Source organism: Rhinatrema bivittatum, chromosome 2 (assembly GCF_901001135.1).
Source record: "Rhinatrema bivittatum chromosome 2, aRhiBiv1.1, whole genome shotgun sequence".
In the NCBI taxonomy this organism is placed as follows: domain Eukaryota; kingdom Metazoa; phylum Chordata; class Amphibia; order Gymnophiona; family Rhinatrematidae; genus Rhinatrema; species Rhinatrema bivittatum.
In genome coordinates this window covers 411,582,836-411,608,851 of record NC_042616.1, presented here as the reverse complement: position 1 = coordinate 411,608,851, position 26,016 = coordinate 411,582,836, and the positions used below count along the sequence as shown (strand labels likewise).

At 44.3% G+C, this 26,016-nt stretch overlaps 1 protein-coding gene across 1 annotated transcript in view; it reads left to right on the top strand.

Annotated features, from left to right (window-relative positions):
- Window positions 1–25,792, top strand: part of LOC115083311 (galectin-1-like) — a 40,151-nt gene extending 14,359 nt beyond the window's left edge. The window contains exons 2-4 of the mRNA XM_029587115.1: window positions 4,925–5,004; window positions 6,995–7,166; window positions 25,604–25,792. Coding sequence (XP_029442975.1) covers window positions 4,925–5,004; window positions 6,995–7,166; window positions 25,604–25,747 — 396 coding nt within the window. The 3' untranslated portion in view covers window positions 25,748–25,792. The remainder of the gene's footprint in view (window positions 1–4,924; window positions 5,005–6,994; window positions 7,167–25,603) is intronic.
- Window positions 25,793–26,016: the final 224 nt, after the last annotated feature.

Sequence of the window (26,016 nt, the reverse complement as noted above, 5' to 3'; positions counted from 1 at the left end):
GGGGAAATCTGCTCTTAAACATTGGTGTTCCCTCCCTGTTGAGTGTTAACTAACAAAGTTGTTTTTCTTCTTGAAATGCACGTTCATGTTGCTAACTGTAATTGTCTCTACTTCAGGTTCTGTCCCTTAAATAAGCCTTTATTCTTCTCTGCATTGTTCCTGTTCCTCACACTCTTTCATCGCCACATGTTTGTTTAGTTAAATGACTCTTGCAGTCCTACTTGTGGAGTAAAATCAGACACACACCTGTCTGGATCTGTGAGGCTAATCGCATGTGCTATGTACCTGTTCTGAAAGTGTTAAGCCTTGCTCTTTCACTACAGACTTTGTTTTGGTGGACGCTTACTTGTCTTTTACTGGGATAAGCAGCATGGAATCTATCGACCTTTGGGATCCTGCCAAGTACTTTTGGCCACTGTTAGAAACAGGATGCTGGGCTTGATGGACCCTTGGTCTGATCAGTATGGCAAATCTTATGTTCTTCCTTCTACCCAATCACCTTTTGAGAATGCAAAATCCAGTCACTGCCATTTGGGGTTAGGTTAAATGTTTTTGTACTTGCTACAAAAAGTCAGATTTTACTATTTCAAACATTTTTCCCTGTCTAAGGCAGGGCTTTAAAAAATTAAAAAAAGCTTCAAGGTGACTAACTTTCAGACCTTGGATTAAGGTGCAGTGTGATAGGATTTGGTGTCCAGGTTGCTTTATCCCTAAAGAAAGGGCTGGGAATGTTTCCAAAGGTTGAGGATTGCCTCAGTGGGAAAAGGACTAAATTACCTTCTCAACTCAAGGGTTTCTAGCCCATTTGTTCTGCTCTTGAGCACATAGCTCAAGAGCAGAATGCATTCACTTCTCTACCCGCAAACCTCCCACCTTCTCTCCCCCAAACCGTCCAGACCCTTACAAGTCCCTTCTTCCCATTCTCACCTCTCCTCTAACACAATTTCTAGGACTCACTATCTTGTCTATTATTCTTTTTCATGCACAATCACTTTCTAAAAAAGACCATACTACTTAACGATCTTTTATTAGACAAGAAGCCAGATATCTGTGCCATCAGAGACCTGGCTTAAGGACTCTGACATCGTTCTCATTAATCAGATGCCCACTCATGACTGTGAAATCTTCACCATCCCAAGACTCAAGAAACAAGGTGGAGGCCTACTCCTAGCTGTCAAGAAGCACATCAAACTCAAACTTATGAACATCAATGCTCCACCCAAACTAGAGATAGGGCTTTTCAAATCCCAAGAACTACAAATCTGCCTCATCTATGCCCCTCCAGGCCATCTAGAACTCAGTCCCTCCCCCCTAATTGAATTCATTTCAGACAACTTGAACATAGAAATCCCTACCATTATCTGAGGTGATTTCAATCTTCATGCAGACGCCTCCCCCCTTTCATCATCCTGCAAAACCTTCCTCAATTCTCTCCACACTATTGGCTACAATCAACTCATCTCTGCTCCTACCCACCGAGCTGGGCACACCGAGCTCGGCACACTTCATTAACTCTTCTATCCAATCCACCAACCCTCCTTCATGCTCTCCCGTCCCTTGGTCAGACCACTCCCTTATTGAAACTTCACTCTCCATTAAGACACGCATTGAGCAAAATCTGCTAATACCACCATCACATACAGAAAATCATGCCCCAGTGAAGATTTGATTTCTGCCTTTTCCAAAGCTCTGCCTAACCTTAATTGTACCAGCCCTAATGCGGCCCTTACATCATGGAACAATCTGACCCTTGAAATTGCAAATGAACTGTGCCCCATCACTAAACGGGAACTGAACCTGTCCACAAAAAATCTTAAACCATGGTACACAATCCTGATTTAAAACATTTGAAAAACACTACTAGACAGAAAGAAAGAGCATGGCGCAAAGACTCTTCACCCCATAAAGCCTCTTCCTTCAAATCTGCATTACACCAGTACAGAATTGCCACCCTCAATGCCAAATGTGACTTCTATTCCTCCAAAATACATGACTACTCTTACAATCCCAAAGCCCTATTTTCTTAACGTTGCTGAACTCACCAAATCTGTCCCTCCCCCATACCTGACAATGAAGCTAAAAGCAAATGTGAAGAATTAGCCCTCTACTTTCACAATAAAATAGTTAACATCCTCCGTAGACTCCCATCCACCACACTCCCTTTCTCCTTGGGTCCTTGCCCCACTTCCGCCTCCCTAGATGTTCTCGAACCCACGTCCCCTAAAGAAATTGAAGCTATCCTCAAAAAGATTAAACCTGCATCCCACCCTACAGACACCATTCCGACTAAAGAACTCCTCGCAATACCTGATATCAAAGCCAAACCATTAGCAGACATCATAAACTGCTCCCTCTCTTCAGGTATTGTCCCAGACCCCCTTAAGCGCGCAGTGGTTAAACCATTACTTAAGAAACCTTCACTTGACCCTAAGGACCCAGCCAATTTTTGACCTGTTTCCAATCTCCCTTTCATTTCCAAAATCCTGGAAAAGATAGTCAACTCCCAGCTCTCTGATCATCTCGAAAACAATAAGATCCTCCACCCTTCCCAATTTGGCTTCCGCAAACATCTGAATACTGAGTCTCTCCTTCTTTCACTCACCAACTACCTCCTCAGAGGCATGGATCAAGGCCACTGCTACATCCTTGCCCTACTGGACATCTCTGCTGCTTTTGATACCATTAGCCACTCCCATCTACTTTCTCACCTTTTCGACATTGGACTCTCTGGCTCAGCCCTACAGTGGTTCACCTCCTACCTTTCGAACAGACAATTCTCTGTTAAAGTAGGCAATGCTGAGTCCACCTCCCACACACTCTCTCAAGGTGTCCCCCAAGGATCTGCTCTCTCCTCCACCCTTTTCAATATCTACCTCACACCTCTATGTCAACTCCTTTCTGACCTTGGCCTCAAATTCTTTCATTACGCTGACGACGTTCAAATCATCATTCCCAATCGAGACTCCTTATCTGATGCACTAAACCATTGGGAGAGCTGCATTTCTGCCATTAACACCCTCCTCTCTAATCTCCACCTTGTGCTGAACCCCTCCAAAATGGAACTACTCCTGATCTCACAGCACCTACCCCTAAACCTGCCTTTGCCAATGACCCAGCATACAATACCCTCTCCACCAAGCGCTTTGCCCGTAATCTTGGAGTGCAAATTGACCAACAACTAAACCTAAAAAACATATTAATGCAATCCTCAAGGAAGGTTTCTATAAACTTAACGTCATTAAAAAACTAAAACCCTCCTACACACTAGTGACTTCCGTACTGTAGTCCAAGCCACCCTCTCATCTAAAATGGACTATTGTAACTCACTCTTCTTAGGTCTCCCCTACTCCACCTTAAAACCCCTCCAAATGCTGCAAAATGCGATAGCCAGAACTATTCATAACACTCATAAATATGACCACATCACCCCCATCTTCAAAAATTTACATTGGCTCCCAATCCCCTCTCGCATCCTTTACAAAACCCTCAATATTATACACAAAGCCATATACACCCACAACTCTGACTGGCTAGATGAACCTTTCCAATTCACCCAAAGTAACCGCCCCATTAGAACCACCAACAGAGGGACCCTACTTATACCCTCCCTAAAAAAGGCGCACTTTACCTCTACCAGGGAGCGCGCTCTGTCAATAGCCGGACCCATGCTCTGGAATACCCTACCTACAACCCTACCGCTTGAGCCCCGCGCTACCAGATTTAAAGCCAATTTAAAAACATGGCTCTTCAAACAAGCTTACCCGCAATAGACTGATGCTCGCCTCTTCATTCCCTTATAACCCATTTGTCCAAGATATTTAGCATTGTATCTCTAGTTACTCTGTTACTCCATATCTCCACTAATTGTCTACATTGTTACTTTGTCTTATTATTAATTGTCCTATAGTTGCCTTGTTCCTTTTCTACAATTTATATACAATTTATATGCATTATCTCTTAACATTTAATTAATTTAATTTAATTTAATTAACATTATCTTCTTAACAGTTACGTTCTATTGTTCGGACACCTTGTTTTAATGTAATGCCTTAGCCGCGTCTGTTCTGTTATAATGGAAACCGATCTGATTTGATATTTGTATCAAGAATGTCGATTTACAAAAATTGTAAATAAATAAATAAATAAATAAATAAATAAATCTCTGCAGCTTTCCTTCTTGTTCTTTCTTAGTTCGCTAGGTTTCCTCTCTTCCCACCTCCTGCTTCCTGTTATTTGTAATTTTCTTAACTTTTCAGTTATAATGTAAACCCGTATGATGTTGCTACGAATACCGGTATAAAAAAAGTATTAAATAAAATAAATAAATAAATAACTAGCTTTCAGGGCTATATGCTGAAGAGACTAAGGCATGGTTTGTAGTGGAGGTTTCTACTAAAGGGAATTTTAGGAGGGGTAACACCAACAGTGCATACCTTTTATTCCCTCTGTACTGAGGAGCATTTGAAAAGAAATGAGGACATGGGATGTGGATGGCTCCCTTACAGTGAGGTGGTGAACTCTGTCCCAGACTTATTGTAGACATCAGACACTGACCTCCCACCATTATTATTTGGTTGCACAAAACATTTTCTGTAAAGCAAAAGATTGAAGCCTTTTTTTTTTTTTAACAAGTCTTCTAAACTCCTGATTTGATTACCAAAATCAATATTGTAGGCAAATTCCTCTAAGCCAAAGCCTGGGCAATGCATCCTATAGGGAAAGTGCATTCAGCTTGTAACACTCTCCAGCCTTCAGGAAACAGTGGTTTAACCTGAGCTATTTGTCATGATCAGGAAGGTAGATATTGCATGGTTACCTGGAAGATTAATTAATCTGCTTAGAAGGGAAGGGGTAAGTGCAGTAATTCTGGGGACTTGGTAGTTTTTAGGACCTGAGTAATATCTTCCCTGTTCCTTTTTCATAGGGAATTATTGTACACAAGTTGAATCTAAACCCTGGTCACTGCATTCGCATTAAGGGTTTTGTGCCAAAGGATGCTAATTGGTAAGTTGTGCTAAGGGGTCTCTACTGTGGAGACATGGGAGGCTGTTCATCTGTGCAGCAGGGATTGCTGCAGTCATCTCTGGATAGGGCATTGCTACACGGTCATGTAGCAAGCCAGGTATTAGATTCCTAAACAAGGTCAGGGTTAACCAGTTCTGTCCTTGTAACCCTACTATAAGAGTGAGCATATGAGCTCATGAATGTAGTGCAGCAACAGGGATGGTATCTTTGTCATGACTTACCTGTCAGGAAGGGAAAATGGAATCAGAATAAGACTCATAACCTTCAGAATGAAGTAGGCCTTACTAAACTCTGGGTCTCCTGCATGATCCAAACACTATGCAGTCAGTGTGTAGATAGTTCCTGGAGTCCAGGGATGTGCAGTCCTGATTTTTGTTTTGGGTCTTTCATTTATTTGGTTTAATGTTGGTCTGGGTACCAAACAAAAAAAAAAAAAGTTAAGTATGAAGAAACCCAAAACAGAAACCAACCAATAAACAAGCCCCTAGCAACCCTGGCTGGACCTTTTTGAGGCAAAAAACTGCACCTGGACCTGTTCCATTTGCCTCTGCTGCAGATGCTTTTCAAAAAGGGGTAGCAGTGATGCTTTAGAAAGCACTGGCCACACCAGAGGCCATTAAATACAAAGCAGGTAGGGATGCCAAGAAGTGGTCTGCTAGTAAATGTACCATCCTGAAAAGCAGCTCCAAGGACTCTTCTGCTGGCCAAGGCACCAATGCAGCTCTTCACTGTGCCTCACAAGGAGTTCATAACTGCTTGGCCAAGTGTTCTAGTTCTGTTTAACCTGTTGCACATGGAGGGTCTGAGGACTTCAGGGCTTTCTGGCCTCACTACCTCAGTGGGGAGGAGGCAGCAGGTCTGTCAGCCAAATACAGACTGACCAAGCAGGAGCTTCTTCCCACAGGAAGGGCAGCAGGAGAACGGTTCTTGTATCTAAATTTTAGACAATCCAGGATTGGAAAATCCAGATTGGAAAAAGATTTGGCTCATAACAGCTCCATACTCAAACCAGATAACAGAGACCACTGGAAATACTCAAAAACTATCCAAGAAAAATACCTAGCATAGATTTGAAAGCACAATAATAATTGTGAGGGCACAATAGAAAGAATTATGTCTACATGTTAACTTATATATTTTAATACAGAGGAAAAAGACTTCAGATGCCAAGTCTAAAGCTGAATCACTTTCAGAATGGTTGCAAGTGCAAAATCATAATTTCTATTGCGCTTTAAAATCTAAGCTGGGCATTTTTCTTGGACAGATCATAACAGCGCCATTCACAAACATATTTGGCATCTCATTTTTCATGTTAAGCTGACAAACACTTATTAAAGATTAGTTTTGGGGGGTGGGGAGGTAAGATTTTAAAATTCTCCTCTTTATATGGCAGCTGTCTGTGTTCAAAGGGAGCAGATTTAGGGTCCATGACTGCAGGGTTCTAGAAGGAGCCCTGGTGCATGGGCCCCACCCAAGAACAGTCAATGCTATAACCTCAAGATAACAAGTTGGGAAGAGAGAATAATGGAAACATCCCCAGGTTGTGAATAGAAGGCTTCATGGCACCAGATGGCCCTGCATATTTGAGCGAGAAACACAAAGGAGCAGAAGCAAACTGCCAGGCCAAGTGCACAGAACTGGCAATCAAGTAACACAAACATTAAAAATCCAGGAAACCTGGATTTGAATAATTCTTTTCAAGAGAATTTTACATGCGTTGCCACTAATAGTAACTTGTAAATGCTTGATAAACTCCTAGCAGTGACCTATGCTGCAGCAGAACTAGTTGCATATGGCATACAGTGATTTCATGTTAAGCTGTAACTTCCAGTTCATACCTGCTAATATTTCTCAATAGATTGCTCAGGGCATGTTCAGGCAACCTGTGAATCTTTCTGAAGGAATTCCCTTCCCAGGTCTTTGGAGGAGACTCCTTAACTTTGCTCTTTTTCCCCCTCCCCTCCTATAGCTTTACCATCAACCTGGGAAAAGACGGCTCCAATTATGTGCTTCACTTTAACCCTCGGTTCGATTACCAGGGGGATATTAATACCATTGTGTGCAACTCCAAGGAAGCAGATGAATGGGGGACAGAACAGAGGGAGAGTACCTTCCCCTTTCATCAGGGTGAAAACACAGAGGTGAGGAATCCTACTTTTTTTTTATTTTTTGGAGGATGGTGATTGGGGTTGACTGGCAGGTGCTTTTCAGAAACTAAAAATAACCACCTGCATCTTGCAAGGGAACCAAAATTGAGAGGCTTGGACCAGGATGGTTCTATGGCTGAGAATTGAATGTTTGTCTCCTTCCCACCTTCCTGTCAGCTTCCTCCTATTCTGGGCTTCCAGCTCACAGAACCAGCCTCCTGTACTACAGTATCTTAAGAACACACTAACAACAGAGACTGAGAGGAGAAGGTGGCAAAATTTGCCTGATCTTGCAGCTGAGAAATCCAGGGGTAAGCCTATTCTTGCCCCCAGATTTCTAACATCACCAGCCTGCAATTACCGACGCCGGAGGGGTATGTCCGAGGCCGGAACCGGAAGAAAGACTATCATTACATAATTGAACACTTAGTGGCATGTAGCTGCCGCCGGCGCGCCGCTAAAGCCGTGCGCGCTTAAAAGGTGTACGGCTAAGCTGGGCTTTGCTGGGCTTCGCCGGGATTCAGCCAGATTCGCCAGGAAAAACTACGGGTCTTTAAATAAAGAGAACTTTATATGTGAATTATAATCCAGGTAGGACTTAAATTTATGCTCTCTTACTCCCTTAGGGCTAGATTTTAAAAGCCCTGCGCACGTAAATCCTGCCGGATTTACACACACAGGGCACTCGCGCGCCTATTTTGCATAGGCCGCCGGCGCGCGCAAAGCCCTGGGACGCACTTAAGTCCCGGGGCTTTTGTGTGTTTGGTTTGATGGGAAAAAGGGTATAAGTTAAAAATATAAGAAAACATTTAGCAGCAGAGATATTATGTGTGTAAACAGTTTATGGGAATGTACAATTGTTACAGAATTGTCATCTGATGGCTTATTGCTGTGTTCAAAAGATGTCCCCAAGAGGTTCTATTAAAATTGAAATGTATATGTATTGTGCAAACAAAAGAAAAAAGGAAATATTGTTGAGGGATCTGGTAGGTACTTGTTATCCAGCCTGACCTCTGTTGCTGACAGGATGCTGGGCTCAGTGGAACCATGGCTGACCCAGCATGGCACTTGTTAGTGTGTTCTTTTTTTTTTTTTAATTCTTTATTTATTGTTTAAACAAATAAGTACAACAAATAAAATTATACTCTGTAATATTATAATGACTAACTCTATTCACAATCATCTATCTTAGGAAATATCAATGTATATATCCATTCTTTACTAGAGTCATTATTACACAGTAAAGAAAAAACAAAGTGATACTTTTCCATTTAAGCGGTAAAAACCAAATAGATATATTAGAAAAATTTGCATTATGTGACCCTATTCTTTTTCTATAACCCGGATCTATACATTGAGAAGACCCCCAAGATCCTCCGGATCTATAAATATATAGTTCTTTCCATTTAATTTAACGAAGCATCGACATGGGTACCTTAATATATAATAACCTCCCTTATCTAGTACATCCTTTCTTAAGAGTAATAATTTTTTCCTACGTAATTGCGTAGATTTTACAAAGTCTGGAAAAATCCAGAGTCTTTGCCCATAAAAAGTTTTTAGGCGATTGCGGAAGAAAATTTTCATTATATTATCTCTAACCGTTATAAAAACTCATTGAATCAATAAAGTCCCTCTTGATTTAACCTCTACTTCTTCTTGAGACTTTTGCAGTAAGTCAGAAATATCTATGGAATTCTCTTTAATTTCACTTTCTTTTCCCTCAACATCCCTTGTCAGCTGTTCTTGCCCTAGATCCTTTTCTTTTAGTCCCAAATAAAAAGCTCTTACTATAACAGGAAGGCATTTTTCAGGAATACTCAAAATTTGCAATAAATAATTTCTAAATAATTCTGTAGGATTCAGATTTTTAATAAATGGAAAATTATTTATTCTTAAATTTAAAGATCTTATAGAGTTTCCAAATCCTCCATCCTTCTATATACTTCTGCTTCTCCCTTTATTTGATGATTTTGAATTTTTTCAACTTGCAAAACTCTTTTATCTAATTCAATCAATTCTTTTTTTTGTTCTTCCAACTTTATAGAATTTTGTACAGAAGTATTAGTTGTTCTCAGTACTGCTTCAGTTAACTTATTAATTGAATCATCCATCTTAACCAAGAAGTTCCATACATTTTCCAGAGTTACATTTGCAGGTTTCAATAGCAAACTATCTGATTTAATAACAATTTCAATATCTTGATCTTGATGACTCTCTTTGTCTAAATTCATTGATTTTGGAGTACTAGTATCTTTAGGAGGAATACTAGATTTCTCCAAGGTACATAGTTGAGAATAATTTTGCTTTGTTTGCCAATTAGATTTAAGTTCTCAACTTGATCTACCATATTATTCGTATCCAGGGTACTCAGATTTCCTTCTTGTTTTTCTCCTGGTTTCTCTAGGGTTAAACCCCCTATTATCCCAGGTGGTGGTGGTATTTCCAGTGCCCCAGGGCTTAATGATGTTTCCTCGACCTGGGGAGAAGAATTCAGCTCTAATACTTCTCCCACAGCAGTCTGCCCTACTGGGGAATCGGGTATGGTCAACCAATTGGAGGCCTCAATTTTGCCTTCCTTTTAGTGTGTGGCATTACATCAACAGGAAAACAATAAAGAAAGAAAACAATTCTAGGCGAGGATCGTTTCAGATATAGTAATGCAAATATTAGTCCTTTGAAGTTATCACTTTGGAAGACTAAGAGGTAGATTTTAAAAACATACGCGTGCCCGTACTTTTGGGTGGGAGGGGCGTGTCCGGGGGCGTGTCCGTGGTCAGGGGACGGTCCTGGGTGTGTCTGGGAGCATGGCGATGGTTCGGGGGTGGGCCGGGAGGGCGGTCCCGAGTCCCCCGGCACTGCGGCCTGTGCCGGGGGATGCCAAGGCGGCCGCGGGCAAGTTACATTCTTCAAAAACCCCATTACCAACTACCACCCCCCTCTTTACCATTTCCATACAACTTTCTGCCCAATTGTCTCATGGAGCAGCCAAATTACTGAACAATAGTTCCCATATCATGGAGTTATCAAAATAACTCTGAACACATCATGTGAACATATCCTTACAATGTAGGGGTTATGGGCCTAGAATCTACCCCCCCCAGTTAACAGAGTAACCCATGGCCAGTATATTTCTCCAGTGCTCAGGGTGCAATTCAAGAAACGAAGTACCTACTTGTAAGTAGGCAAGAAACTGTGTAGCTGAAACTTGTTGGCATTGCTGAAGCTTGGTGAAAGTGAGACAAATAGGTTTACCCTCCTGGTAGAGATCCAAAATGCTCTTTAACCCCAAAGTGCTCCAGATGTGAAAAATAATGGCCTGTCCCACACCAGAGGCAAAGTCTTTAGAGGCTGCAGAAGGGATCAAGTAAATTGCAAGTCCCATCGCTTACAGCAGTGGTTCTCAACCTATTTTTGGCTGGGATACACCTGACAGATGGTTCTCACATGCGTGACACACTGAACATGTGACCATCACGGGGCTAAATGTAAACATGCACTCGGCATCCACAGGAATCCCCTCAACCCCCAGCAATGAGTGGAGAGCAGATCTAGGGCATTACCCGTACAACTCACCATATAAAAAAGATATTCTGGTTCTGATGACATCTCAGTAAAAGCAAAACAAACTCCCTTTACTACCAGGCACAATAGCCTTCCGTATGTAATTTACCACTAATGCATATCCTATTGAGAAAACACAACAAATAAGATTGATACAAATGCCTACATGCTAGTAAAATACCTTACCTTGGTCACACACTCAGAACTGACCTTTACCAAATACAGAAAAACCACAAATTATAAATATGGAGACAGAACTTGGAATGGAAAACAAAAAAAGCCACTCTGCATGCAGTGTGAACCTGGAGAAATGGAAAGAGAAATATAGCACCTAACAGACTCTCAGGATTTGCAATAATGCACACAAACTAACCCACACAAAGTTACACCTGTATTATGGAACACACTCAACAGTAACAACCCTACATAAGAAATACAACTATTAAACCAGGCCCTAAACACTAATACATTTCCTATTGGGAAAACAGAATAAGCCAAGCTGCTATAGAGCCTCAAACAGAAATAATTGTAAAGCTATACTAAAAATGTTACAAAACAGCTGCTGAACAGAATAATATCCAACAATTAAAAACTCATAAAAATTATTAAAACATGTCCAAATATCAATAAAATATTTCAAAACAGCAGACATTGCATAATACCCAATAATTAAAATGGCAGTCAATCAAGAAAAATAAATTTAAAAAGTCACCTTTACTTACCCTCTCCAGCAACTCTCCTACTCCTTTCCCTTCCAGGCCAATAGCATTCACCAGAAGCAGCAAAGGCTGCTGAAGCTCTGTCCTCACAGTTCTCTTCCTTAGCACCCACAACCAGTCACTCACACACACACACCTCCAATTAGACCCCACATCTTCCTGACCAGTCTCTCTCTCTCTCACACAGAAACACATCACCTCCCTGACCAGTCTCTCCCTCTCAGTCACACTCATGCTCTCTTATATACAAGCTCTCAATCACACACAAATGCTCTCGCCCCCATTCACACCAGCTCTCACCCATGCACCGATTCACATCCACAAGCTCTCACCCAGGCTTCCATTCACACCCACACACACAAGCTCTCACCCAAGCACCCACACACACAAGCTCTCACCCAAGCACCCATTCACACCAGCTCTCACCCTAGCACCCAGTCACACCCACACACACAAGCTCTCACCCATTCACACCCACAGACACAAGTTCTCACCTATGTATCCATTCACACCCACCGACACAAGCTCTCACCCATGCATCCATTCACACCCACAGACACAAGCTCTCACCCAGGCATCCATTCACACCCACAGCCACAAGCTCTCACCCATGCATTCATTCACACCCACAGACACAAGCTCTCATCCATGCATCCATACACACCCACAGACACAAGCTCTCATCCATGCATCCATACACACCCACAGACACAAGCTCTCACCAATGCATCCATTCACACCCACAGACACAAGCTCTCACTTAGGCACCCATTCACACCCACAAACACAAGCTGTCACCCAGGCACCATTCACACCCTCAGACACAAGCTCTCACCCAGGCACCCATTCACACACAGATACACAAACTCTCAACAAAAACTTCTTCCTTCACTGCAGGGATGGGCTTCAGTTCTGCTGCGGCTTTACTCCGGCGGGCCTTCTTTTTTTGCCGCCACAGGGATGGGCTCCCGTGGTGGCCTCGGTCAGGGTTGGGCTTCCTCTTCGCCACCATAGGGATTGGCTCCCGTGATGGCCTTGCTTCGTCGGGGTTCGACACTGCCATTCCTGCCACCCCACCCTGGGCTATGCGATGCCTGCCTCACCGGCCAATCAAAGGCTTCCTCCCTTCTTCCTTCTCCCACTGGGAGGTAGGAAGAAAGGAGGTTTCCAACTGGCATGTAGGGGCTGGAAAAAGGGAGAAGGAAAGTACAACGGGGCAGTGGGACACCGGGATATGCGACATACCTGCCGGTGTTTGGCGACACACTGGTGTGTTGCGACACACCGGTTGAGAAGCGCTGGCTTACAGAACCAACGCCATGAGAGCATACAAAGCTGCAGTAGCATACTCATACACACTACTTTCTGCAATTGTTTATCATTTGCATGCAGTAGGTATATAGGTGACCATGGCAGCAACATATTATTGAGGAAACGTTTTCATAGTATGCATATTTGCCAGAGAACCATTCGCCCATAAAGCTCAACTGACACGCTGCATTATAGTATCTAAGGTCTGGGAAGTCAAGATCTGTAGCCTCTTTATTACACCAGTTTAATAGAACTGAATGTGTTCCTTTACCATTTCAAATAAAAGAAAGGAAGATTTAAGCAGATTCAGATCACTTAATGTAAACCATCAGGGGAGCATTTGCAACTTATACAAAATTTTAGGTATAATCACCATCTCCAGGAATGCGCATCTTCCCATGAGAGATAGCGGAAGTGACTGCCATGCGAGCAGCTGAGTGACCTCCGTAATGTTCAAGTGTATTAAGATTCCTAGGCATCCAAACTCCCAGGTATTTTAATTTATGTTCTGCCCATGTAAAAGGAAAGGATTCATCGCAGAATTCTTCAAAGGCTGGGTGAAATGCCTGTGCCTCTGAATTACTAAAATCAATTTTTAATCCTATCTATTGAAACTGTGAAAACAACTTTACAATCATGCGTATACTTCGTTTGGGCTGATCAACAAACAGCAAACTATTATCAGCAAACATAGGAACTTTTAGCAAGTGACCACCTATTGAGAGACCACAAATTTCTTCTCTCAGTTTATGGTTAATGGCTCAATTTCCTTAATGAACATCAAAGGAGAGAGGGGGCTCCCTTGCCTAACACACAACAGAGGTTGAAAAGGGACGATATCGTGCCATTTACAAGTATGCATGCACTCAGGTTTTTATACAATCGTGGCTTGCCAACTTAACATATTGCCATCAAAACCCTATAGTGTCAATGCTCAAAACATAAAGTGCCATGTTATTAAATCAAAAGCTTTTTCAGTATCTAAGATGAGAATCAATGCTTCCCTGTTTGCCTGAAGGCATCTTAACCCCATGACGCCCATGTGAAGCCCGTTTGATCAGCCATTATCATATGGGGAAGTATCACATTGATTCTGTTAGTCATAACCGCAGCCAAAATTTTCATTTCAAAGAGATGGGGTAGTAGGACCCTACCTGAAATGGATCCTTTCCCTTTTTAAATAAGACAACAATTACCGATTGATTCATGTCTGGCGGGACGCTACCCTGGGGAATTATCTCATTATAGAATTCGGTTAGCCCTGTAAGTATCGAGAAGTTTAATATCTTACAAAATTCCATTCCAGATCATTTATCTCAACTGCTTTCCCCAGTTTAAGACCTTGAATTACTTGAAAAATGTCACCATCTCAAACTGGCAAGTTTAAGCGGTCTAACTGTTCCTGAGAAAGTTTGGGCCACTGAAACTCCACGAAAAAAGTTGTTTTCACTTCCTCAATCATCATTTTGTGTTTATACAACACTTGATAGTTTTCTAAAAAGCACTGTGCAATTTCATCAAGGAAGTGCTTATATCAGCCTCCACTATAATGCCAGAAATATTTGAGTGAAGCCCCTAATACGAATTAAATTAACTAAGAGCTTGCTAGGTTTATTTCCAGGTCTGTAAAGTTGATACTGAAAAAATCAGAGAGATTTCATAGTTCTCGAAATGTAAGTGATTTAGGGTAATACGAACCTGATCAATAGCCATTTTTTTCTGATCTGTCATATTAGCTGTATATACCGTACTGGACTTGGGTGTCCTTCAGCTTTTTGGTCAAATTTAGGATATGATTATTCAATTGTGCCACATATGCTATAATGTGCCCAAGCATAACTGCTTTATACTCTTCCTATAACAATGTTGTGGAAATTTCAGGACTTGAGTTATGTACATAATCAGCCCATTTTTCTTTTATATATGTTAAAAAAGACTTGCTATAATATAATTCTAGGTTCATTCTCCAAGTTTATGTTTATGTTTATTAAGTTTTGTATACCATTGTGTTACAGTCCCGGGCCATGCCCCGGACCCTCCACCTACCTAGGGGCCGGCCCAGGCTGCTGGAACTCCTCTCCCTCCTGCTAGGCCCATCCTGGCCTCTGCTGCAGCGCTCCCTCATCGAGGGAGATGCCGGCAATCCGACGCATCTGGCCCCGCCCCCTAGGCGCGCGCGCAGGGGCTTGAGATTTAAAGGGGCCAGTGCGGGAAGATGCAGGACAGCCTCCGGATGACGTCAGACACTGCAGGGGTATTTAAACCCTGCAGCTAGGCACTTACCTTGCCTTGCAACGAGATTCACTCTGGCTACTTGCTAGTTGCTGCATCGGATCCCTGATCGTCTCTCCGGCTTCTGATTTCTGGTTTTTGACTCCGGCTCCGTTCCTGGACTTCCAATTCTGCCTCCATCCTTGGCTTTGTCTTCGGTTTCTGACTTCTGGCTTCCGACCTTGGTCCGTGCACTGACTCTGGCTTCAGCTTCCGCCCCCGGCTGGACTCCGGCTACTGGCTTCTCTCCATCCACAGGTATCCAGTTCTTTGCCCACCAGGAGTCCTCGCCTAAGTCCCAGTGGCTCGGGTCCTCATGGGCTCCTCCCAAGAGGACCGCGGGCTTCCAAGGGTGAAGTCTTCCAGGGCCTTCTCCTCAGTGCTGCCTCCCAGCTGCGACATCCACTGTGGGTTCCCACAGTGCATCACCATCCGTCTCAGCCGACTCAAGGGTCCATGCCTCTAACATGTTGTCTTAGGAGCTTCACAATGGTTTACAGTCAATGTGGAAGCAAGAAAATACAATAATTCAATTAAAAGAGATTACAAATATCATTTAAATAGTTAAAAATTAAGAACAGATAAAATAAAAAACTTAATGATCATCATAAGAGCATAATAAGAAAAAAACCAATTATAAATATAATAAAATCATAAATATCATAAAAGCCTAAAATTAATTAATTGCTGCTGCATGTGTACCAGAATGTTACCATTGAAAGCCCGTGTGCATCATTAAATTGTTGTCGCTGCGTATGCATATTCAAACAACCATGTCTTAAGGTCTCTCTTAAACTTCTTACTGTCGGCTTCCTGTCTTAATTGAGTGGGTAGAGTATTCCAACACTTTGGGCCTGTGATCGAAATTGCTCTGTCATGAACCTGACTTAAATGGGCAGACCTTATGGATGGGATATTTAATAGGGCTTTATTGGCCGACCTGAGATTTCTCTATGGTATGTGCAAACGGATGCTTGAATTCAGCCATTCGGTTTTTTCCCCATAAATTATATTATGGATAATACATGCTGTTTTATATTGTATTCCATACATAACAGGCAGCCAATGAAGTTGAATCAACACAGGGGTAATATGATCGCATTTCTTTTTGTTTGTCAAAATCCTGGCTGCGGCATTCTGCAGCACCTGTAATGGGCGCAACATGGAAAGAGGGAGTCCCAATAACAAAGAATTACAATAGTCAATGTTCGAAAAAAACAATGACTGAAGAACTGTCCTGAAATCATTAGTTTCTAATAGAGGTTTTAGCCTTCATAATGTGAGTAATTTATAATAACCATCTTTAAGTTTCGTAGAAATATACTTTTGTAGGTTCAATTCAGAGTCTAATATTATTCTTAAGTCTTTTACAAAGACGATAGGCTGTATTGCTATTTTATTCTCAAACTGAAAAACAAGAATGTCTTCATCTCGACTTTTTCTCTCAACATTATTTCAGACTTATCCATATTCAGTACTAATTTTAAATGTAGAAGAAGTCGCTTTATAGCATTTAAATATATTTCAATCAGTTTGTTTAAAATCATGAGAGGTCTAGAACGGGTAGATGTGAATCGGTTATTTACTCTTTCGGATAGTAGAAAGACTAGGGGGCACTCCATGAAGTTAGCATGGGGCACATTTAAAACTAATCGGAGAAAGTTCTTTTTTACTCAACGCACAATTAAACTCTGGAATTTGTTGCCAGAGGATGTGGTTAGTGCAGTTAGAATAGCTGTGTTTAAAAAAGGATTGGATAAGTTCTTGGAGGAGAAGTCCATTACCTGCTATTAAGTTCACTTTGGGGTAGATTTACAAAAAATGCGCGTTCGCGTACTTTTGTTGGCGCACCAGTCGCAAACAAAAGTACGCTGGATTTTAGCAGATACGCGCGTAGCCGCGCGTATCTGCTAAAATCCAGGATCGGCGCGCGCAAGGCTGCCGATTTTGTGCAGCCGGCGCGCGCCAAGCCGCGCAGCCTGCCTCCATTCCCTCCAAGGCCGCTCCGAAATCGGAGCGGCCTTGGAGGGAACTCGCTTTCGCCCTCCCCTCACCTTCCCCTCCCTTCCTCTATCTAACCCACCCCCCCGGCCCTATCTAAACCCCCCTACCTTTGGCGGGGGATTTACGCCTCCCGGAGGGAGAAGTAAATCCCCGCGCGCCAGCAGGCCGCTAGCGCGCCGAGACGTGACCCGGGGGCGGTTCCGGAGGGCGCGGCCATGCCCCCGGACCGCCCCGGGCCTAAACCACGCCCCTGGGCCCACCCCCAAAATGCCGCGTCCCGCCCCCGACACGCCGCGCCGCTCGGCCCCGCCCCCGACACGCCCCCCTCGAAAAACCCCGGGACTTACGCGAGTCCCGGGGCTCTGCGCACGCCGGCAGGCCTATGGAAAATAGGCGCGCCGGCGCACAAGGCCATGCTCGCATAAATCCGGGCGGATTTACGCGAGCAGGGCTTTTAAAATCCGCCCCTTAGAGAATAGCCACTGCCATTAGCAATGGTAACATGGAATAGACTTAGTTTTTGGGTACTTGCCAGGTTCTTATGGCCTGGATATGCCACTGTTGGAAACAGGATGCTGGGCTTGATGGACCCTTGGTCTGACCCAGTATGGCATTTTCTTATGTTCTTATGTAAGTTTTTTCGATGGTGTCATTTATGGGTACGATAAACTGAATGTCATCAGCATAAATGTAAAAGTTCAGGCCCAGCCCTGCAAGCAGGTGGCAGATAGGTAAAAGATAAATATTAAAAAGGGTCACTGACAATGTAGAATCCTGCGGAACATCTTTATCGAGAGAAAATTTATTTGAGATTGAATTATTTATTTTAACCTGAAAAGAATGGTTACTTAAGAAGGATTCAAACCAGTTTAAAACTACATCTCTAATTCCTATTTCTTTTAGTCGGTCAAGAAGAATTTTGTGGTCCACCGTATCAAAGGCTGAAGATAGGTCTAAAAGTATTAAAAAGTAGCTCTGCCCTGAATCATACCCCCTCAGAATTGTATCTGTCATTGAAATTAGTAAGGTTTCGGTGCTAAAGTTTTTATGAAAGCCGAAGGTCTTTAAACCTCGGATATAGTTAGAGGTAAGGCAGTACAGCAGACAGGCAACGTAGGAGAGGGTAACATGAACCTTATCAATAGCCATTTTTTTCTGATCTGTCATATTAGCTGTATACTGGGCTTGGGTGTCCTTCAGCTTTTTGGTCAAATTTAGGATATGATTATATTCATGTGTGGCACATATGCTATAATGTGCCCATGCATAACTGCTTTACCCTCTTCCCATAATAATGCTGTGGAAATTTCAGGACTTGAGTTGATATGTACATAATCAGCCCATTTTTCTTTTAGATATGTTAAAAAAGACTTGCTATAATATAATTCTGGGTTCATTCTCCAAGACAAAGAGAGCACAGGAAATCCCCATATTCAATCCCAACAAGACTGACATGTGGTCCAAAACAGAAATGGTCCCTATTGAGGACTCCCTGATCCCCTCCGAAATTAGGAAATCCAGCCTGGAGTAGGTTTTGTGCGGATTAGAGAAAAACGTGAAGTCCTGCTCCCAAGGTTATAAGGTCCTCCATACATCCATTAATCCTAACTCCTGACATAGAAAATGAACCCTCAGCTTCTCATTCCCCCATTTGTATTTCTTTCGCAAGTTTATAATCTATCTTGCAATCTGCCACTGTGTTAAAATCTCCCCCAACCATGAACTTGTTTTCTGGAAAACTGAGCTGCTATGTTCACAAAAATATCATGTGAGTATATATTGGGAGTGTTAAAGTTACAGAAAACAATTTTCAGTTGGTACAGCGAGCCTAATGCAATGATATAGCTCCCTTCAGGTCTTGTAGGTGATGATCAATCTGAAATGGTAACTGCTTATGTATAAGGATTGCACTCCCCTTGTTCGGCTTGAAAAAGAAGAATATAAGTATTGACCAATCCACTCACGGTTCAATTTAGCGTGCTCTTCGTCAGTCAAATAGATTTTCTGTAAAAATAAAACCTCAGATTTTAAACACTTAATCATATTCAACAGCTTTTTGCGCTTTACTGGTGAATGGATCCCATCCGTATGTAATAACAGGATCTGAACCGTCACCATATCTCTCTAGTACAATCTGCAGATAATTACCGCCCTTCTCAGAGCATACTATAAAAGTAGTTATATCCCAAAGGCCTCCCAGCCTACACCTCCAGGCATACATGCACACCCCGTTTTTGCATATATTGATCCATACATTATCAGCTACTCTAAGCAGCCTAAACTTATAAAAGTGGTACTTTCCTTCACATTCATTCACACACAAGTCACATTCACACTTTAATTCCGGTGCATCTTGTTTACATCACTCTTCTCACCCTTGCCCCAAGGACCACCACCCCCTAATGACCTCTCTACTCCCTTCAGGGTGTGCTCATAAACATCTATCCCCTGAAAATAGGCTTAAATGTAATCTATAGCCTAAAGAAACTGTCTGTAAATATGAAGCTTTAAACAGTTATGATTTACTCAAGTTTGTGTCAGCGTTATTCTCACAAATTTAGTGAAACAAGAACACCGTTCTCACTCAGAGCAGACCTAAGCCTTCATTTTGTTCCCAATCCTTGATCCTCTGCACTTTCATTATATCCCAGTTGGCTTAAAAAAACTGTAAACAACTCAGAGTTGGGTGAAGGTTTGATAATACCAAAATTTGCAGGCTGCTTTTGGTAGACTTCTGCATTGTAGGTTTTGTTTATTTTGCAGCGTTACAACCACAGTTTTGATGTGAAAATCAGAGCGTTACTGCTGAACTTTATTAGGATAAGTACAGTTGTTTAACTGCCAGCATGAGTATCATTTAACATTCTTGAACCAAACACATCTGCAGGATTAATTGCGCAAAAAATGCACTCTCTTCCATCTGCTGTAAAGAAAAAAAAAAGCCCCTTAGCCATGAGATACCCCTGCTGTATCCAGCAAGGACATGAATACTGAGGCCTCATCTTTCGTAGTGAAATGTAACGTTTTATTTTCATGATGTACCCTTAATTTAGCTGGGAACAAAATGAGAATCTGATACCCTTGCAAGGATGCCTTTAGGTAGGCCATGAAGCCTGAAGATGTGCTGGACGAATTGACGTGTAGTGAGGGATGAAAGAGCGGTAATAGTTGGCAAAGCCTAGAAATCTTTGAAGTGCCTTGAGCCCGGATGGCTGTGGCCATTCCCGAATGGCACTTAGCTTTTGTGGATCCATGTGGAATCCCTGACAGGAGACTATATACCCCAGGAAGGGAAGAGACTCCTGCTCAAACTGGCACTTTTCGAGCTTTGCATACAGCTTAATTTCTCTGAGGCGTTGTAACACTTGAATGACGTGCCGCCGGTGAGCGGCCAAGGTATCAGAAAAAATCAGGATATCGTCCAAATAGACTACCACGCATTGGTACAGGAGGTCACGGAGTATCTCGTTCATAGTATTCTGAAATACTGCGGGGGCATTACAGAGCCCGAACGGCATCACCAAGTACTCATAGTGGCCGTCACAAGTATTGAAGGCCGTCTTCCATTCGTCGCCTTCCTTAATACGAATGAGGTTGTATGCCCCTCGGAGATCCAGTTTGGAGAAGATCCTCGCACCTTGTAGCCGATCGATTAGCTCAGAGATGAGAGGCAGGGGATAACGGTCCTTGATCGTTATGGCATTCAGACCCCTGTAGTCAATGCAGGGCGGAGCATCCCATCCTTCTTTCCGACGAAGAAGAATCCAGCCCCTGTGGGGGACTTAGACTTCCGAATGAAGCCCTTCTCCAGGTTCTCCCTAATATATTCGTTCATAGCCTGCATCTCTGCAGGAGAGAGGGCGTAGGTGCGTCCTCGAGGAGGCTCAGTGCCCGGGAGGAGATTGATGGCGCAGTCGAATGGTCGATGAGGTGGAAGTACTTCGGCCTTCTGCTTAGAAAACACATCTGCGTACGAGGCATATGGTGCTGGCAGGCCTGGGAGGCTGATGGCGGCGATCAGGCAGGGCCCTGGAGTCACAGCTTGGAGGCAATTGCCGTGGCAATTTGACCCCCAACGAGCCAGCTGCAAGGTCTTCCAATCGAACTGGGGCTCGTGCTCCTGTAGCCACGGGAGTCCTAGGACCATGGGATGGATAGAGTACTCCAGGACATAAAATGACATCTGTTCCTGATGCAGGGCCCCGGCCCTCAACTGGACAGGAACAGTGGCGTGCATCACCCGTTCCGGAAGAGGCTTCCCTTGAATGGAGGAGATGACCAAGGGACGAGACAGCCGAACTTGAGAAATCGTTAAATGTTCAACCAGACCTTTCATGATAAAATTCCCGCCAGCACCGGAATCCACCAAGGCCAGCGTGTGGAACTCTCCATCCGCCGTGGTTACTGCCACTGGCAGGGTTAGTGGAGGTGCAGGAGTGGTACGGCCCAGGAAGAGACCTCCTTCAGGTCCTAGGCCCGAGAGTTTTCCGCACGCGTCAGGCAAGCAGCAATCTGATGGCCCGCTGCACCGCAGTAGAAACAGAGCCCCTTCCTCATTCGCCGTTGACGCTCTTGTGGAGATACTTTCCTGCGACCCAACTCCATGGGTTCATCGGGTGGCGACCGGGGGGTCTCTAACCTATCCTTGGGTGAGGGCGAATGACGAGGGTGTCTGGACGGAGTTGCGGCTTTGATGTTGTCTGGGCCTCTTGGCGGCGCTCCTGGTGGCGCCGATCTATGCGACCGGCCAAATCGATCAAGGCATTCAAGGACCTCGGTATCTCACGTCCCGCGAGCTCGTCCTTAATTCGGGGGCTCAGCCCCTGATAGAAAATGGTGCGGAGGCAATCTGAGTCCCAGCCGAGCTCCGAGGAGAGGGCCCGAAAGTCGATGGCGTATTCCGCCAATGTCCTCGAGCCTTGATGTAACTGCAGTAGTCTCAGCCCTGCTGAAACTTCTTGAGCAGGATCCCCGAAGTTTATTCGGAACAACTCCCAAAACTCCCCGATGTTCCTTAGAACGGGATCGTCCCGTTCCCACAGGGGGGAAGCCCATTCTAGGGCCTTCCCTCCTAGAAGAGCCAGGATAAAGGACATCTTGGTGGCGTCATCTGGGAAGAGAGCGGCCTGCAGGTGGAAGTGCATATTGCACTGGTTCATAAAACCCCTGCAGGCCCGAGGTTCCCCGGAGAACCGTGGCGGTGCGGGTATGCGAACTACCGGCTGACCCACAGAAGCCATCGATGGAGAAGGCAGCGTAGGATTCATAGGAGCCAACGCGTCAAAACGCTGGTTCAGGCTCTGCACTGAGGAAACCAGGGCGTCCAGGGTTTTCTGCTGCTCCAGCAGGCGCTGGGCCATTCCCGGAATGGCCTGGCGGGCGGAAGCCTCTGCCAGGTCCATGGACTTGGCAATCTGTTATGCTCAGGCTTGTGGACCCTTGGCCGATGGGAGGATGGTATACCTTTCGGAGGATCCGTAGGTTCTCTCGTCGGGAGGCGAGGCAGAGCAGAAGGCGGGACGAGCTGACCCTTGGCACTGGAGACTGAGGCGACAGCGGAGACTGGTGAAGAGATGAGATGAGGCACAGTGTCTTCACCACTGGTGGTCTGCGGTCCCCCCGGGAGGAGCCCGTAGGGACCCGACCGCTGGGACTTAGGTGGACATAGGGAGGTCAGGGAAACGGTGCAAGGGCCAACTGTAGCTTCACCCTGGAAGCCCGCGGTCCCCCCAGGAGGAGCCCGTAGGGACACGGGCTGCTGGGACTTAGGCGGGCCCTTGGAGGCGGTAGTCTTGAAGAAGTCCTAGATCGAGGGCCAGAGGGTCGTCGCTCACCAGTCCGAAGTTGTACACCAGAGGATCACCACTTGCCAATCCGAAGTCAGGAACCAGAGAATCACCGTCAGCGAATCTGAAGTCAGGAACCAGAGAATCACCGTAAGCCAATCCGAAGTCAGGAACCAGGAAGACGAAGCAGGAACCAAAAGCCAAGCTCAAGGAACTCACCGAAGCAAGCAGACTGGACAAAGCTCACAGGAGACGTTGCCAAGTCATAAGGAACAGCTGTGGCGAATTAAAGGGATCAGGTCCCTTTAATTCTAATGAAGAGGCGCGGCCTCACGCCTAAGATGTCGGTGGCCATCTTGGCTTTCTTCCGCAGAGGAAGAGCTACAGGAACGGCGTGGGGAAAGAGCAGGGATGGCTCTCCACCCCACGATCAGGCCGGGGACCCGCGCCGGAGCACCGGGCACCGGGTCAGGGGTTTCCCCCGACGTTGTCGCGGCGGACCGCCACCACGGAGGAGGTAGGGGAGCGCGGTCATGGCGTCCCACGACCGCAGAGCACAACAGCATTGTTTCCAGCAAACCTAATATTTTTACGTTATCACACCGATTCCTGTTTTCTTGATTGTCAATATGATCTAGCAATATAGCACTTTTTTCCCACATGTCACCAAGTTGACGCTCCACTTGTATTAACTGATTATCCTGCAGAGATATACACTGTTCCATGTGGTCTAGGCATTTCAATTATCCCTCTAAACCACCTTTTATTTCCTCAATGGCAGACTGTATCTTGATCAACCGCTCATCCAGAGCAGCTGGGTCACTTTTTGAGATTTGCTGAAGAACATCTTTGGAGATGTTAGCAAGTATTTTGTCTCCTTCTCCAGGTACTGCCATTTTAAGATCTGTGGCTTTTTTCTCTCGGCTGACCCGTTTCATTTTTGCACTCATAAACTCATAGGAAACACTGCACCATGCACTGATCTGGTCTCCCAGCTTTATCAAGAACATTTTCTTCCATTAGCAGGTAATTTACAGGCAGCAGAAAGTAAGCTTTCTAGTTTATTTTAGGAGATGTTCTGGAGCTCTTCCTCCTGATGTCTGATCAGATGAGTACTATAACTGAAAGTCCTCAATATTTGTTGTATATCAGAACTTGCCTTCACTACTACTGAGGTTCCTCTATTTTATTCCCCTCCCAGATTGCTTGTCATGATAACTGCAGTAATAGTCCCTTGTAGGTACAATACACCTTCAAACTCTGAGCCCAAAGTCCATCCTGTTGCGCTCAGCAATCCATGGGCTAATCTCACAAACTGCTGCTCTCACCTCAGTCTCCAGACTGTTCAACCATGCAGCGAAATGCCACCAGCATGGTCCGATGCCATCAGCACTGCACGTGGCAAGATGCTGCCACTTTTGTCCAGCTGCACGTCTCCTTAAGCGAGTGCCTGACCTTCTGCTTTTTAAAGGGCCCGCGGTGGGAAAATCCCCGTGGCATCCGCTGATGACATCAGACGCCAAGCCCTATAAAGGGCTTGTCCTGGCCTGCTCTCATTGCTTCAGCATCAGGTCCTACTACACCTAGAGTAGAGCGTGTTCCCTCAGCATCTTGTCTTCAGCCCAGCGTCTTGTCTTCAGCCCAGTGTCTTATCTGTGGCCCAGTCTTGTCTTCTGTGTTTCCTGCCTGCCTATGCTTCTCCTCGCTTGACCCTTCCTGCCTATCCGTCTCCTCTTCCCCTTCAGATGGATACCCGGTTGACTTCGGCTTACCACTGGATACCTACCTCTGACCATTGCCTGCTACTGGATATGCCTGACCCTAGTATCCAAGATGACCACCTTCACCATCAGCAGAGACCCCCGCCTAAGACCCGACAGGCCTAGTATCCAAGGGCTCAACCTGAGGGGAATGAGGGCTAGTATAGGCAAAGCTCCAGCTGGGTCTCTGCCACATCTGCAGAGTCAGGTTTCCTAGGGGTGCTAATGCAGCATTTGCAGCACCCTGGGATGTGGTAGTCTCTGACTCTGTTAAATGGCAAAGACCTAGTGGCTTAACTCTGAGTCCAGGTTCCAAAAGTTCTGAAAGCAGCTGTAGTTTATAGTCCCTGGCTGAGCTCAGTGGAATTACTTGACTATTTTTGGAGGGGGTATTAAAAAGGGAGAAATATAAGCTGCCTTGTATGAAGGCTCATGGTACTTTAGCAAATAGTTCAGCTCAGCTCCAATTGAGCAGGAAGCCCAAAAGAGTAAACAGCTGGGTAAAACCTCTCGCTTTATCCGGGGCTCAGTTGGTCAACCTTTGTCTCCTGAAGGGCAAATAGAAGAAATTGCCATGACCTCCATGAAAAGTATCTAACTTCCACTCAAATTCCTTTTTGCTTCTGGATATAAAATTTAGGCTCCAGACACGAAAAGGCCCTTGGAATCTGAAGGAATTATTTTGGTGTATTTTTTAAATATCTGTTTGCATAAGTTGGAGAACTAGCTGGGAGAAATATTCCTATTAACATGAGAAGCATAAAACTAGCCAGAGGTGCTATACAGAAGTTGTGCTTGAAGGGCCAGATTTACTGTTCTCTAGCTGTGGTTGTGGTTACTACCTTAAACTACTCTGGCATGTCCTAGCAACTATTTTGTTCAGGGCAAGGGGATAAGCTTCCTACATTGAATAACTCATATTTAATTTCCCAGCTCCATTTTAATAAACTTGGCAGGGGTGAATTAGGAACTTGACGTGCCACACCTAAAATTGACCCTTTTTTTGTCTGTTACAGGTGTGCATCAGCTATCAGCATAACGAGTTCATAGTGGAGCTGCCTGGGAAGTATAAATTTAGGTTCCCCAAACGATTGAATGTCGAGGCAATCAATTATATGGAAGTGAGTGACTTACAGACCCAAGGGATCAAAATTGACTGATGTGGAGGAACTTGCCTCTTGATATTTAAGACAAATAAAAAATAATTACTGCTTTACTCTTTCTCCTTGATTTATTTTGGAACCAATGCTTTGATTCCTTGAGCCCTGGTCAGATGCTTTTGCTGTCTGTGCAGCATCTAGCTTGGTCTTGATATCTAAAACAAGCATCCTGATTTTGTTTGTTTATAATTAGAGATTTTTATTGATTGTCAAACAGATACATAGCATTAACAGTAAGGAAAAAAGATTCATACCCTGAATCAGGTAAA